General features: G+C 37.1%; 1 protein-coding gene across 14 annotated transcripts in view; it reads right to left on the reverse strand.

Annotated features, from left to right (window-relative positions):
* The window catches only part of KMT2C (lysine methyltransferase 2C), a 167,606-nt gene that overhangs the window by 24,303 nt on the left and 126,298 nt on the right, over positions 1 to 17,005 (reverse strand). For 13 of the 14 annotated variants that reach the window (XM_087712468.1, XM_087712460.1, XM_087712459.1 and 10 more), the window contains 14 exons: positions 15,227 to 15,367; positions 15,030 to 15,062; positions 14,794 to 14,919; positions 13,395 to 13,533; positions 12,757 to 12,971; positions 12,510 to 12,583; positions 11,174 to 11,356; positions 8,186 to 10,201; positions 6,704 to 7,005; positions 3,778 to 5,543; positions 2,314 to 2,425; positions 1,910 to 1,988; positions 1,313 to 1,376; positions 122 to 354 (listed from right to left, as the gene is read on the reverse strand). In XM_087712468.1, coding sequence (XP_087568594.1) covers positions 122 to 354; positions 1,313 to 1,376; positions 1,910 to 1,988; positions 2,314 to 2,425; positions 3,778 to 5,543; positions 6,704 to 7,005; positions 8,186 to 10,201; positions 11,174 to 11,356; positions 12,510 to 12,583; positions 12,757 to 12,971; positions 13,395 to 13,533; positions 14,794 to 14,919; positions 15,030 to 15,062; positions 15,227 to 15,367 — 5,483 coding nt within the window. The remainder of the gene's footprint in view (positions 1 to 121; positions 355 to 1,312; positions 1,377 to 1,909; positions 1,989 to 2,313; positions 2,426 to 3,777; positions 5,544 to 6,703; positions 7,006 to 8,185; positions 10,202 to 11,173; positions 11,357 to 12,509; positions 12,584 to 12,756; positions 12,972 to 13,394; positions 13,534 to 14,793; positions 14,920 to 15,029; positions 15,063 to 15,226; positions 15,368 to 17,005) is intronic. The other variant, XM_087712458.1, reaches the window with a different exon arrangement.

A 17,005-nucleotide genomic window follows, 5' to 3' on the forward strand; every position in this document is an offset into this window, starting at 1 on the left:
TATTTTTATAAATAACTCAAGGAAATGAACATACATATACTCCTTCCTTCTATTTTCCCCACGGAAAGGCCCACTATTGCGAGATTTTATTATGAATCGCATGGAACCCAAGAGCTCTTACCTGTTCAAGCTGTTTTTGAACCATGCTCTGCTGCTCAGTGACGTGTTTCAGCTGCTCTGCATCCTCCTCTGGGAACTCACGTCCAGCTTTCTTTGCTGTGCGCTGCTTTGCAGAGAGGGCTTTCTTTGATTTTCGGTGTGCTCCAATTTGCTCTTCGAGATACTTCTGCTGCATTTGGAGAAGCTGCTGAGTTTCTTGTAGCCATTCTTCGTACTGCTTTCTATATGAATCATCTGGGGTTAAAAGATAACAAATGCCATGTTCCTTCTAAAGATTCAAGTGTTAAAGGGAGATCTTTATTTTTGCTTTGGGACATGTTGTTATTATGAAGAATTCCTCCACTGGCCCTTAGATTAGCATCCGCAAAACATGTTTTCAAGCAAGCTACAGAAAAGAGACCTACAGCTGCCCTCTCCCTGTATGTTCAAAATAATATAGCTAGTCTTTGGCCATAACTGAGCGTGGAACCATGATCATAAACTGAGCAGGTCATTAACAGGTGATCATGTAACTGACCCGATTTTATGTTATTATTATTATTTTTTGCAATAGTCATTAAATGAATGGGGAAGTTGTAAAATGAATGCTGCAGTTAGTAACCGAGCCCGTTGTTCGCCAGCTTTTGATGGAAAGTAAATCAATTTCTAGCCAAAAACATCATAGGTTGTGGTCATGTGATCATGGGATCCTGCAAACAGCTTAAATGCTAGCTAACTGCAAAGTGCCCAAAATGCAATCATGTCACCACAGGTTGTGGATGGCCATCAGAATTTCAAACAATCACAAAGTGACTGGTCAATAAGGACTCCTCCTATTAATACTTTGTCTCAAACATACTTTTCTTTCAAAGTATGTTTAAATAATGGAAAAAATATAAAATATTTTAAAGAAAGGCCAAAATAGCTTTTAAAAGGCAAAAGGGGCCATGTTTATCTTAAACTAGCCAATGGTCTATTACTTTTTTAAAAAATCATCGATATGGCTGAATACACTTTTTCAAAAAACATATTGCCTATTAAAAAATTAAAAACATGAAGGATTATCTAATTACTAATTAATAATGAAAGTTACTCAGAGAAATTTCAGTAATTTACTGTATTTTAGATATTGCATTATTTTTGTAAATTATGTTTATGGAGTTTAGAAATCACGCCCCAAGGACATATAACACATGAACGGAGTTATACTTACTTACAAATCCAGGACCAAAATTTGGAGGATTTGGTCTAGACATCTGAGGTGTTAGGTTACCATCCTTAAAAGAGAAAAAAAACCAAAACAAAATTTATTGAGATGATCTGAGAAAGGCATGGGGATTTTTCCAGCTCAGAAGTCAGATTATGTCAGTGTTTTTCAACCTTTAAGATGTATGGACTTCAACTCCCAGAATGCCCCAAGATAGCTGAGGAATTCTGGGAACAGAAATACACATGTTAAAGACCTCAAGGTTGAGAAACACTGCATTATGCACATAGGTTGTGTGAATTATTTTGCCCCGAGCACTAAAAGTGCAAAGCCTCACATATGAATCAGCTACCTCTCTCTACATTTCTAACCCTTTCCCCAATTTTTTTTTAAAAAAAAACATTATTACTGCAATCAGAAACAGCACTAACAATCATCTGTAAGACAGGGAAAGGCAGATTTCAGATGCAGCCACACCCATCCATAAAGTACTATACAAGAACAATTGGGGATTTGGTTCCTATTTTAACCACTAAACATATTGCCCTTAAAAAGTATTATCTTGAACTGATTTACTGCAGATCTCAGGAAAATTTTTATTACCTGTGTAACTGCTTGTGGCATTAAATGCTGGCCTTCACTGCTCTGGGCTCCAGGTCCTGTCTGACCCATAAAGGCAAATCTAGTAATAGGTAAAGAAAAATAACAATTTTATTTTTTATGCAATCTGTATTAATGAAGAGATCATAATCTCAAACAATTCCATCATAATATAAATCAGCTGATATTTCCTCATATGTACCTATAATTATTTTAGGATCCATCCATCCATGCAGAACAGAAATAAAAAGGAAATAAACGTATTCAATTATAGAATTGTATAAATTCATTAATATCTCTGCAAGCAATATCTGAACTTATAATTAAGGAAAAGAGCTGCACTTTCATATTAGTATCTAAGAAAGCAATATTGCATCATTTTAGGCAAAAGCGCCATTTTTACCAACCTGTTCATGACCAATGGTGGCATCCCCATATTGTTCTGTGCCATAACTTTATTGATCCCTTTCAGAGCTACCATTTTCGCCTTCATTATAGGATCAGTAATTGCATCAAAATCTAAGAAAACAGAATATATTATGTTTACAAAGTATTAAAATCAAGTTGCTTCAATTCTGTGAACTGTAGCCTTTTCATATTTATATCAGCTAATCAATTCAGTGTTGTTGTTGTTTTAATTTAAAAAGTTGTGTATTTGAAAAACGGTTTCCATGGATATGTTGAATTTGTTTCAGATCACAAACTGAACCTACCAGCAATCATTTTAGAATCATTTTACATTTAAAGTTTATATGACCTTAGACTAAAATTGGATAGCCAACTAGTGATTCAGATAAATATTTTGGCAGAAGCAAAAATGCTAAACTGTCAGTTTTTCTCTTAATGCCTCCACTGAGTTAGTGCCAGGAATTTAATGAAATTTGTTTTCAAGAATGTTCCGTGTCAAATATATGTTTTCATTTGTATTAGATCAATTCTCAAGAATTCTAACAAGTACATACCGTACTATGTTGTATAAATCAAAGGAAAAACAAAAACAATTAACTCTTTCCATGAGCCTTACAATTTAAAAAAAAAAAAGACTATGAAAAATACAAGAAGTCCTCAGCTTACAACAATTCGTTTCCTAACCATTCAATTAGAACAGCATTGAAAAATATGACTTATGACTGTTTTTCGCTTGACAGTTCAGCATCTCCACAGTCACATGATCAAAATTTGGGCGATTGGCGTCTAAGACTGCTGCAGTATCCTGAGGCCATCTGATCCTCTTTTGCGGCCTTCTGATAAGGGGGAGCCAAATTCGTTTAATGACCATGTTAGTCAATTTACAATGATTAACAACTGTGGCAAGAAAGATTGTGAAATGGGGCCAAATTCACTGAACAACTGCCTTGCTTAGTAATGAAAATTTTGGGCTCAACTATGGTCATGAGGCAAGGACTACCTACCGAATTTTGCCTATACATTTCATCTTTTAGAAAGGCAACAAAAACGTTTTGTTATATTTCTGGGGACTGAAACTTCCGGCTTACTCTAGTTTTTAGTTTTCGTGGTAATGGTTTTAATGTTTGCTTTAATTATTTTATTGTTTTTAACCTACAAACTTTTGTTTTTAATTACACCTAGTGATTAATGACCTGAAGGAAATAAGTTGAATGAGCTGAAGGAAATAAGTTCAATGCCATCAATCAACTATATGAATATATATATCTACAGAAAGATCCCTGGATAAAAAGCTATTCAATGATCAAAAATGCCTACACATCCCCTGGGTGGCTGGAAATTAAATATAGAAATGGACATGAGTTAACATTCATGACAGCTGAGGATGAAATATATCTGCTCCATCTAGTTTGTACATATACCCAGCCAACGTTACCATGGTTGGAAAAGTAAGAAAAGCATACCAATGTTAGGGAAAAATGGTTCAGACCGCTGGCGAATCATGGCTTGCATCTGTCGTTGCTGCTGCTGCTCTTGCCTTTCTTGATCCAAAAGATCTTGTAGCAAGAGAGGCTGCTCTTCCAAAAGCAGAGGCCTCTCCCGATTCTGCTGTTGGACCAATGTCTGAGAAAGCACCAGCTGCTGAGGACCAGGAATGCCACCAGGAGCAGGCCTATTTACCACAGGCCCTGTTTGGCTTCCAGGCTGCCCTACCCCTAAACTGGGATTGAGGGGCTGGCCAGAAATAAAGCCTGAATTTACTGCAGTTCCTTGTGACAAAATATGGCCTACTGGTGGAACCATGTTCACATCAGGTAACACATTTTCCATGTTTTGACTTGTGGATGTAATCAAAGATTGTGGGATACTGGAAATGGGATTTGTTTGGGTTGTCCGGAAGGAGCGAGGAGATTCTAATAACCTCGTGTCAGGGTTTTCAGAATTGCCATGAGTGAGTAAGCTTGTAAGAACTGGAGTAGATCCAGAGGTATTACAAGAATTTGTTTTATTTTGACTAGGTAACTGAACTGCATCTGAAGTGGATGCTGTGGTTTCCTCATTCATATTTGCTTTATCAGTTTCTTCCACATTACAAGGCAAAACAGGTTTAGTTTCTCCATCATGCTGAGCACTAGAAGCTGCCACATTTTTGTCATTTTTTTCATGATTACATGTAGCTTCTTCAATTGGAGAAAGCATTTCTGTTTTAGTCTCAATGTTCTCAGCAGCTTTTTTCTGAGTAGGAACAGACACTTCAGGAACAGAAGTCTTATCATCTGAATGTTTTTGCAGACTGTCTTCTGCCTTGGCCTGTATATCATCTATGGGGACATTAAGATCCAGCTCTTCATTGAACATACCCTTTTTGTCACCCAAATCATGGTCTGGATCAGTATATGCAATTATGTCAAATTCTCCTGATCTCAGAAGATCATCAAGATGACGGTCATTAGTTTCAAGATTATCTAATGTGTCCAATTCATCACCTTTATCTTCCGCATCTAAATTTAAATTTTCAAGATCTTCATCAACCAAATCCTTAACCTCAACACCATCAAGGTCTTTAACATCTAAATCTTTCACAGAGGGGTCATCAGGATCGAGTTTCTCTTCTAAGGTATCAGTGGGCTGACTGGGCACTTGCAAGTCATTTGTTGCATCAGTAGGTCTTGTGGTTGGCAAAGAGTCTCCTGAAAATGCATTATTTATTGATGGATGATTTAAGGAACACATGACTAGTGCAGGTGGATGAGATGGATTCATCTTATCCTGCTGGGATGGTGCTAAATGCTCCAAACCTGTTGAACTCTGCAACGGATTATCTGGATTTTGAGAATTACATCTGGTGGGTTCTAGATGTCTTGGGCCCTGACGATCCTGTCTAGGTAGAATTTCAGTTTGTTGTTGATGCTCAGGAACAGTGTTCATAATAGTAGTTGATGAAGAAATAAAAGGCAGTCTTGGTCTGACTTCAGGCGTTCTATGACAAAGCTCAATGAAGGCCTGCCCCATTATATTGTGCTGTTGAACCTGGATACCTTGCGGTGGGAAATGCTGTGGCAAACCAATGGGATTATTCATTGGTGGTTTGTTAGGTAGCCTAGGCAGATCTATAGGCATGGATCTTCTAAACTGTGGTGGGACACCAGCATGTTGCATTTGTGGTGATGGACCAAGAAAATGATCTTGGCAAGGGGGAGGTCCATGGCCACCACTGGGAAAGCCAAATCTGGGAAAGAGAAAAATAAGCTTTTATTGAATTGGATGACCCACAGGAGAATATTTCCTCCATAATGAATACATACAATAACTGTGAAGCTAATTTTTACATAAATAAAATTAATGACATAGCTGAGTTTATTTTCATATTATCTATTTACTACTAAAAATAAATGATCTCTCTCTGTATGTAATCAAGTTAAACAAATTATGCATATTTTGCAGAGCTACCGAATTGGTGTAAAAAAAAGAATATACTAAGTTAAAAGGGCAATATATATTGCTTTAAACCTTGATTAAACTGCCAGGAAAAAAGATGTTAATTAAGGCCAATTAATAAAACTATAATGAATTTTTATGCTAATTAATATAATTGATATAAGGGCAGAAAGAAGATTCCTACATTCCAAAGTACCTAGACATTTCTAACAGCAAAAATAGTATTTTCCAGACATAATCATATTTATACATGACATAGAAAGGAAACATTTACATATCTTAATTTACAGAGTATAAAATTACAATTTAAACAAAAATAATATATTCTAGTGTCAGAATGTTGTGGCCTCAGAAGTTAAATGCTTTTGTGCTTGATTCATTATTTTCAAAATAAAAAGAATATTTAATAAAATATGGATTCAATTTTAAGTGACTGCGTGTAACTTTTTAATATGTTGTCATATATTATTCAAGTATTATTTTAAACCACATGCTATTTAAGGGGATTGTTAAAAGTAATGAAGGGTTTTTTTAAAGTACTTGTTGCTAAAATTTATCATTTCCTCTCCTTCAAAGAAATAGCAGTAGACTTATATACCGCTTCATAGGGCTTTCAGCCCTCTCTAAGCGGTTTACAGAGAGTCAGCATATTGCCCCCAACAATCTGGGTCCTCATTTTACCCACCTCGGAAGGATGGAAGGCTGAGTCAACCCTGAGCCGGTGAGATTTGAACCGCTGAACTGCTGATCTAGCAGTAGCCTGCAGTGCTGCATTTAACCACTGCGCCACTGTATATCATATCATATCATATTGTATCATATATCATATTATATCTATAGCACAATTTCTGCATTAAAATGAACTTATGCAAATTTGTCTTTCTGAATGACAAATGTGCTTGAATTTCTTCATAGTCCAATTTAGTAAAGAGTGATAAAGCATTTCTATACCTAATTCCATGAGGCCTCATCCCCATTCCAACAGCATCTCCTGGAAATTGAGGTCTATTCAGTTGCCCATCAATAGGAAAACCTGCCAGCCTTAGTCCACCTGGAGGAATGGTAGATGGTCTAATGTTGCCAGGATATGGAGGTGGTGGTCGGGTGAAAATTTGATTCAGATTTTCTTGCTGCCATGGCTGAATAGGTGCCACTGGAGTTGCTACAATAGGCTCTGGTGGGGCTTTTTCTTGACGGATTGCGTTTTTCTTTTGTTGCTGCTGCTGAAGAATAATTTCACGTAACTTCTGGCGCTGACAAGAAACAAAACATATATATAACCTAATGTTCACAGAAACATTTTGCTTCTTTTGATATTCCTTGCAATAAGTCACATGCCTCAGAGGTGGGTTTCTGCCGCTTCGCCCCAGATTGGGCGAACTGGTAGTGGTGGCGGCGGGAGGCTCTGCCCACCCATCCAGACGCGTGAGCAAACCAGTAGTAAAATAAATTGAAACCCACCACTGACATGTCTGTAAGCCACATCTCTTTTTTACCAGCATTTGCTCATTTTAAAACTGTATTCATCCATCACACTTTAGACAGACTTAAAAAAAACTTACAAAAACTCAAAACATCAGTCCTCTGGCTTAATATCAGTCTCCTGGCATTTGGTTTTGGATATTTCTCTCTTTCCATCTCATTTCTACATTGACCATCTCACCTCAATAACTTTGGGCAGTTTACAATAAAATCGTGTAGTTATGAAAGGACGTCTAGACAGCCAATCCAGAATATTATTATGATAAAATGAATGAGTGTTTTCACAATCATCATGTCTTTACAGAATCTATTATTCACTAGACTAAGACAGGCTTGAAATTAGGTTGAAACCAGTGGTGGGAGTCAGCCAGTTCGCACCCCTTCAGGAGAACCGGTTGTTAACTTTCTGAGCAGTTTGGTAAACTGGTTGATGGAAGAAATCATTAGGGCAGAGAACCGGTTGTTAAGATTATTTGAATCCCACCACTGGTTGAAATGGCTCTATTCAATTGGTCTCATTTAATTTAGCTCTGAATTATGTGATTACACACAAGCATACTGCCCAATGCAAGAGTCTTAAGCACTGAATAATAATTTTTACAAACCTTAGATTCAAAAAATATTTCTTTAAATTAATACTGGTTAACATAGCAAAGTGCTCCCTGATTCTAACTATATAAGGAGAGGAAAATATACAAGTTTTATAGCTCACTTCTACCTTCAAGTCTGGTTAAGAAGAGATGTTGGATAATATTCACACAATAAGTTTTTAATAAAGATAGGGCAACGTTACCCGGAAGTTAGTCAGCTGTATATTTGTATCATTTAGCTCCGTAAATCAGTGATTTATTGAGACAGGCTGTTTCTTATGTTTCTAAAAGCTAGTCTTACATTTTTTCAACTATGTAACCTCAATATGAATCAGCATTACATAAAACAAGATAAATTCACCTGTCTTAATTTCTCTGCATCTGTATGAGACATTGCGCTGTTCTGGGTTAGTCCTGCAGTTGGGCCTGGGACAGAACCTTGTGTGGTCTGTGAAAATAGTTTTCCCTGCAAATTCATGGATGAATTTACTGAGGAATTGAAATTTCCCTCTGGCCCACTTCTAGATTGGTCATCTTGGGGGTGCTGAACTGTTCCAAAGGTTTCGGGTTGAGATCTTGGAGTCATTGGAGGCTGGTCAAAAGGATCACAAGGTGAGGGGTCGTGGCTAAAAGAATCTGCCACTGTAGACCCTGATAGCTTTGAAGGTTGTGAAGGATCTGATGGCTTGACAAAAGTCCCAGATAAAGTCCTGCTCTGAGATGCCTGCAGATAAGGATCACGATTTGACATGGGAATAGGTCTACTGAAAGTTTCTGAAATTCCAGATCTTTGAGTTGCTGGTGACTGAGAATACAGATCATTAGTAACTGGCATTGGTGTACCTGGAGGCTGGGCATACAGATCAGAATGCCTCTGATTAGCTGAAACCTGAGCAAATAAGTCTGCAGCCTGTGGAGGTCTTGATGCAAGTGACTGATGCATATATGGGTCAACTGAAACAGGTCGAGGGGTGCCAGGAGGCTGAGCATAAGGGTCTGTGACTGGGCGAGGGGTGCCAGGAGGCTGAGCATAAGGGTCTGTGACTGGGCGAGGGGTGCCAGGAGGCTGGGCATAAGGGTCTGTGACTGGGCGAGGGGTGCCAGGAGGCTGGGCATAAGGGTCTGTGACTGGGCGAGGGGTGCCAGGAGGCTGGGCATAAAGATCTGAAGCAGGTCGGGGGGTGCCAGGAGGCTGGGCATAAGGGTCTGTGACTGGGCGAGGGGTGCCAGGAGGCTGGGCATATGGATCCTGAGCAACTGTCCTTGAAAGAGCTCCAGAATAATCACCCTGATTTCGCAACACTCTTTGTGGATGGGCAAAAGTATCCTTTATTGCCGAGTGCGAAGCCAACTGAGACTGGCTGTAAGAATCATTAGATGGATTGTGTGCAAAACTATCTACAGGCCTTGGTGTCAAAAGAGGCCTTTCATAAGGATCCACAGCTACTCTCCTTAAAGTAGGTGGCATTTTTGTGTAAGAATCTTGAGAAGATGGATTTGGGCACGCTGGTGTTTTAAACGGGCTGGAATGCCCTTCAATAACAGATGTTGAAGTTAATGAAGGCCGTAAACATGAATCAGTAGAAGAGATCCGTGGTCTCTGAAAAGTATCACCTCCTGTTCTTGGAGGTGGCTTAGCAAATTGGTCACTGCTTGCTGGCTGTTCTGAAATTAAAGGTGATCTTGACATCCCCAAAGGTTTAGAGAACTGTTCTGTTCCAATTACAGGTCTCGGTGTATCTGGAGGTTTTGCATAAGGATCACTAGTGCCTGGAGACAAAGAACACGGATCTCTGGCTGGTGATGGTCTCCTTCCCATTGATTCAGAAACTTGAGTTGGCCTGGATATCGAAGGCAGTGGACAGGCCTCTGCTGACGTAGCAGAATTTCTCCTGACAAATTTTGGATTTTGGTTAACAGGTGGTGGCCTGGGAGTTCCCACCATTTTTGCATATGGGTCAACCGGGGAAGGTGGCTGAGCGGAGGGGGAAGAAGAGAATGTTTGTTGTGGAGTCTGACAATGACCTTCTTGAGCAGACATTCGATTAGCAGCCATAGGTGGAGGTGGGGCTGGGGGTTTTAGGAAAACATCAGGAGGAGTAGCTGTAGAAGGACCAGGCAGCTGTTTTGCATATAATGCTTGCTGTGCAGGAGACATATTTCCATTGCTGGTCTGAGGGGTTAAAGGACTTTGCATCCCACTGCTAGGGGTATCTGAGCCTGATTGGTTTACAAGCTGTTGTGATCCTAGTTGTGGCTGCTGCAACTGCTGCTGTTGCTGCTGCAGCTGCTGCTGTTGCTGCTGCTCATTTTTCACTTGCTCAAGTTTCTGAGTTGCTTCAATTTTAGCTTGCTGTTTACTTTTTTGACGCATTTGCTGTTTCAGAAAAGGAAGAAAAAAAGTTAAAATTAAATAAAAGACCGAGTAGTAAACCCACAGGCACATTTAAATATTATTCATATACACATACTGACACACTAAGAGCACCGAAACCAATGGCAAAGTTTTAATTTTTTTTTTTTATAAAGTCCTACCTGAAGTTATTAAAGGTACGTATCTTTGAAAATCAAAAGTTCATATTAAAAGTGAACATGACAGTCAAATACTATAAAAATGCTTTCAAGCCATATCAAAAGTTTCATCCAAGCCACCCAACACTTTTTGGAGCTCTCCCATTCAAATCTTGTTTTATATGCAAGTTTTTTAAAAAAAATAGTGGATGCAAACATGACTGCAGGACATGCAACACTCCCCTACACCCCCCAAAAACATGTTCAGTTTTATCTGATTATTGTGAAGTTTGAACTTAATACTGTAAACCAAAATAAAATAAAACCCTCCCCTGAAGAGATGCATCCTGTAGACTCCCCAAGTTCCCATCAAATATAGAAGAGACTAGAAATTCTGCAATCTGCAATCATAACAATATGGAAATAAACAATTCAGACAGCTTCTATTAACCTCTAAATAAGCCTGTGTTGTCAGAATCTGCCATATTCCTCTAATACTTATCACTTCTAAACACATTACATATTTCAGTATCTCCTTCTGCACCTACGGTATAATGAATGCTTCACTTCAAGACAGAAATATAAATTCTGAATTACTCAACCTTGTATGATATGGGATTTCTGCTGGAAACATGAACTTGTTCCAATTTATTTGGAAGTTATAAATAAATAAATAAATAAATAAATAAATAAATAAATAAATAAATAAATAAATAAGTTCTATTTATGATACAAAAGTTACGTCACATTTAGGAAGCCCATACGCACTGAATGGGAGCATAAAAATATGCAGCTGTGCTATACAAACAGCACAGAGCAAGCAGCAAACACAACATACCTGCCTAAATTTCCATTCTTGCTCATGTTCAGATTCTCTCTGTTTTAATGGATCCTTGAAGAGATCAGTTTCAATACGAGATCCAGGATCAATGTTATCCTGCTGTTGCTGCCTCTTCATTGAATCATTGGACATTTGTACTTTGTTAATCCGTAAAGCAGCCCTATTATCTCTGGCTTTTTGCTATTTGAAAAACAAAAATAGAATTTACTTGGGTTCTGATTCATAAATAAAAGCAACCTTTATCCCAGAAAGTTTCATTATCCCAGAAATACTTAAAAGTTTATTTATTTGACCTAAAAATGTTTGAATGATTTAATAAGCAACAAGACAACTATTTATATCATTAGACAAATACAGAGTAGTTGTATTTGTGGGGGACAAAGTTGCCATCAACAAGAAGAAATAAATATTGAAATACTAAAGAAAATGAGTATTTGTAATGAACCCACATTTAATCAATCCCAGGAAATGTGTCCCCGCTTCAATTTAAGCCACAAACATGGTTTTTAATAATTTCCAAAAGTCTTAAGCATTTATTACTAAAATTCTTCCAATTACATCTCCAGATGATCAAATCAATTAGATTGTTACCAAAAATTAATATGTATGTAAATTCCATATTAAAATATTTTATAAAATACTGAACAAAGCATTCACAAAATGTGAACAACAATAACAAACTTGAATGCCCTAAAAAGTAGATCTGGGAAATCAAAAAACAGTGAGTATTGAGGAAAGCAAGAAATCTTAGCTACCACTGATTTATGCCCTTGAGGAATGAAAGAAGACAATGCTTACTCATAGAATGTTTCTTCAAATTAATCTATCAACTTGGCAGTTAAAAATGTTGGAACATATAATGGAGAGTGAGATCTAAATAAAAAGGGTCTTCAAGAGTTCAGGCATTACGTGTTTCTTGTTGTGTCTCAAGGGGCCCTGAAAGTATGGGTTATTTATGTATCAAATCTTATTGTTGTTAGTCATACACCCTTTTGAAGAAATCTACACAGATTCATAAAGAAAGCCTTTTTCTTAGTCTGATCCAGTTAGGAGTGGATAAGAAAGAAAGAAAAACCTAAACAAAAAAAGGAAAAAAATCCATAAAATAAATTTAAATTCGGTGAATTATCATGGATCCTTGTGTAATCTACCGAGAAGTCTGGAAAAATTGATTTTGCAAATTGATTTTGCTAGATTTTATATTTTTAAAATGTACTCTGTAGAAACAATATGCTTTTTAGCAATTCACAGTTTAAAATAATTTCTAGACTAATTAACAGAAGTTGTAGGTAAAGAGAAAATTTGTTTTCACCAAAATAAAAAGGTTCATTACCACGTATGGGGCTCTTTCTTGAGAGCTTGCCTTTCTCCAGAGCTTGGCAATCTGCTTGACTCTGGTAGTCCAGTCTGAGAACATGGAGAAGAGAAAGGAACCAGATGCATTAATTGGTATTAGAAGCATTACTGGTACATAATGGAATATTATCCAATTCATAGAATATGTGAAAAAAATAGAATATCCTGAAACAAAGTGGACACCCAAAAGCCCCACGAAAATTAAGTTTAACTTGATAACATACCTGGAAACTCTTCTTTGAGGTTTGGAAAATTGATATTTGTGTATAAAACAGGTGCTACTGTTGCCATCTCACCAAGTGCTTCCTCTTTTTCCCATTTCAGAGTACTCCTCTGTGCATTAGACATGGTATCATTTTCTCCTTCCAAAGGCGTTGCAGTTGCAATCCAAGGATTGGTAGGATCATTAATCACTGCATTAAATACTGTGTTTTTATCTCTAAAATCACAACACAAAAATAAAGTATAGATATCATTTTTTTACATTCAGAGCTACAATGTCCCAAACCTTATATTTTAAAATTGCTAACAGTACTGGCACCCCTGTCTTCTGGTGTCAGCGAGAAATTGGGGAGGGCAATCTTTTAACTTAATTTCATGTTAATTTCATTTCTTGCTAGCTATGATTTTTTTTTTTTTTTTAAAAATAGTTTTACCCTGTCATTAGTATTTTTATAAATAGTTCAGGGCAATGAACATACATAATGCCCCTTCATCCTCCTACAGTATTTTCTGTATAATACCCACCATGTGAAGCAGGTTGGGTTGAGAGAGAGGGACTAGCCCAAAGTCACCCAGGTGGCTTTCATGCCTAAGGCTGTACCAGATTTTTTTAAATACTTGATTTTTTAAATTTACTAACCTGGTATCGGTGTAGGATGGTTGTGTTATAGTAGTGAAAGTTCCTAATCCACCTCCAGGCACTAAGGGTGTATGAGGGAGATGAGGAGTTTGTCCAATTAGGCCATTCATAAGTGGAATTCTTGAAAATGCATTCTCCCCTTGGAAGAATAAAGTGGAAAGATAAAATTAATAACATCCAGTTCAAGACCAATTTGTTGCTAGCAGGAAAACACAACTTAAGATAAAAAGACAGTATTTGGCTATCTTCATGTTTTAAAAAGTTTCACATCCATTAGGCTAATAAATCTCTGGTTCATGGTTTCATAGAATTAGGCTAAACCTTCCGAAGGAACTACTATCTAAAGCCATAGTATCAAATACAGTTTCAGTTCTATTGCAAACAGTTTACAAAGATATATTCAGAGCCTGTGTTAACTAATATTATCTTTAATAAAACACTATTTGTATAGGTAAGGGATATCTATAGTATATGAAAGGAATGTGTAAAAGAACAGTTGTGAGATTGATTTACACTCATGTTTCAAGTAATTTCAATAATGTAATAAAAACAAATGCAAACATGAATTAAAAGTCCTTACATCACCCCTCAAAAGAGGTCAGAATCCCTTTTTACAAATTATAGTGAGCAGTTAAGGTACATTAAAAACCCTTTAAAAAACCTCTTTCCCCATATAGGTTACCCTTTATTTAAGACCACAATAGGGATGGGAACCTCTGTTGCTAAGCAAGGCAGTCATTGAATTATGCTCAATTTTACAACCTTTTTTTGCCATGGTCATTAAGCAAATCACTATGGTCAGTAAGTGGTGGTTAAATGAATTTTGCTTCCTCCATTGATTTTGCTTCTAGGAAGCCATCTGGCAAGGCTGTAAATAGTGATCACATAACCCCAAGGCAGTGCCACGGCCAGAAATCTGTGCCAAAGGCCCAAATTTTGATCACGTAACTACAAGGACACTGTTGCAAGTGTGAGGACTGGCCCTTGGTCGCTTTTTGTGGTGAAACTACAGGCTGAAGGAGAGGGGGGCCTTTTAGAAGAGTAAAAACAACTTCCAGCTTGCAATTGTCTCATTCCTCAGGGAAGGAAATGTCTGGGGTGAAGTCCGTCTAGATCTACTGTTTCCAAAGAAACAGCAAGAATTTTGCTGCTGGCAAGATTTTTGTAATATAGGTGGTTAGCAATAAAGTCTCTGCTTGGGCCTGTTCATGGAGTTGTTCTAGTTACTGGCACCTGACATTTTTTTTCAGCACCACTGTAACTTCAAATGGTCACTAAATGAATATTTTTTTAAGTTGAGGACTACGTCTATGACCATGTACAAGGCACTGGATATTCTTGAACGGCTCTCAATTGCCATATTGTTTATTTAGGATGAAATACTTGATAAAAAGCAAACCTTGGCTGTGCAAGTGCATTAACTGTGGTGGAGGTGGGGGTGGAGGCTGTGGCAAAGGAGCTGTCTGTGTGGCTGCAGGACTCAGTACAGCAGTAAACAAGTCTTCCACGTCTTTTCCTCCCAGTTCTATAAAATACAAGGGAGTGTTAGAGCATATAGGTGTGGTGCACATATGTAATAATATGAATGTGTGTGAAATAAACTTCTCAGAAAGATATTAAAAATGGGTCACATACCTGGAATCTTATATAATTTACCAAGAATTGCACCTGCACAAAGTAAAAGCAATGGATATTACCAATCACCATTCACTGCATTTAGATAATTGCAACACATTAATTTCAAGAACTACTAGCATAAAGTCGAACATATGTGGTAATATGTCAAAACAACAAGCAGGCTTGGAAGACAAGGACGCAATATAACCATTTACCATCTGTGACCATCTTGTCCAATTCTGGGCTCAAGATCCCATCTAACTGTTCTTCACTCAGTGGCCGGGTACTCTGGCTAACGTTCTGCAGAGGCAGCGAGGTCGAAGGATCATCAGTGATAGGCCCAATATCTAGTCCAGCTGAAGGAAAGAAAAGTATAATTTTGAATAACATTAATCGGCTTAAATGGTAGGGAAAAAATCCAATAGTGCCTACAACTAAATGCAATAAACAGTATTCATTTTCATTTGAGGAGTTTAAAAAGTCAACATTTTCATTTTAGAAAATATTTTGAATATAATGAACAGAAAAGTATCCACACTGGTACCAGAAAAACAAACTCAATTATATATTGTGGGAGTTTTTTTAGTAGTGAAATACTTAAGATTGCAATTGCAAACTTTCAAGTTTTCAAATAATGACATATGACTAACTTCTGTCCCCCCCACCTATTTCATAATCATTTTGTCTAATGAATAACATCTGAAACATATCTTTGTCAATGCTCAGTTAACCCAATAAAAGCATCATCTCCATATGGATTTGAATCTCAAAGCATACATCAAAAATCTGGACAACAATAAAACTACTGTAATATTTGAGATGTATCAAAAATAGTTAAGGGTATTTTACATTTAAGGGAATGTTTTTTTCAAACAAATCAATCAACCAATGGAAACTATGTTATGGACGCTGTGAAACTATGTCTGAAGTACTTAAAAGATTAAAAAAACTCAGTATCTTTAAATATGATTTAGACACAAATAGTGCATACAGTTTGACGAAGGGTGTTAGGCTTCAACTATGGACTATTGTTTATAATAAAACAAAAGTTTATGTTTTTGAACAGATATGTGTAGTGTTAGTTCAAATTATTTACTAGGCTGAGGAATGAATGTTTCCACTAGGAAGATTATAAATGGGAACTGTCACGATTACCGGCTTAGAAACTACATTTTGGTGAAAAGAAAACTTTTTACCCTGATCCCAAGTTTGGCTTACTACATTAATTTACTGTTAAGGGAAAACTTTTGTTCAGCTTGGCCTTTTGTCTAATAAAATTGCTAATTATTTCAAATAGCAAACCACATGCTGGCTTAGACTGCTCCTGATTCCAGCTTATTGTGTATCCCATTCGGATTTTTCTCCTATTGCCAACTTGTCCTTCCTTCCCTTTGCAGACTGCTGCTTTATATTAGAATCTTTCTGGCATCGTTTATTCTGTAACTGACCTAATCCTGGTCTCTTCAAGCCTATGTGGCAACTATGTGTTTATTTTCTCCCATTTAATTGACAACCAAAGCAGGCTTCTTTCCGTCAGCATTGGCACCAAGCGGAACTTTCTTTTTTGTTAAACTGCCGAGCCAATGCTGGCAAATTGAAATTCCGTATGTTTCACTCTTTGAAATCATTTGGCTGAATTTTATTCAGTTGCTCTGGCAGATATTTTATTTTACTTATTGTATATATTAAATTTACGTGCTGCCCATTTCACTGTTCAAGGTAATATAGGACCAAATTAGTTGATTAACTATTTAACCAATTGCTTCATTTTGACTGTTTTATTAAATATATAAATTGAAAATATATTATTAGCTTGTGCTTGATAGATTTGTTTTGTAGCACTTTCTTGACAGACAAGTATTACAAGTAGTGATAGAGGAAAATTATTCCTCCATGCAGAAAATTTTTACTAGTTAATAGAATTCTGGGGTGTGTAATATAGGTGTGTGTGTGTGTGTGTGTGTGTTTGTGTGTGTGTGTGTGTAGAAAGAGAG

The sequence above is a fragment of the Thamnophis sirtalis genome, unplaced genomic scaffold, assembly GCF_051295495.1.
Source record: "Thamnophis sirtalis isolate CommonGarterSnake01/CBP01778 unplaced genomic scaffold, rThaSir2_p1.2 scaffold_4, whole genome shotgun sequence".
Lineage (NCBI taxonomy): Eukaryota > Metazoa > Chordata > Lepidosauria > Squamata > Natricidae > Thamnophis > Thamnophis sirtalis.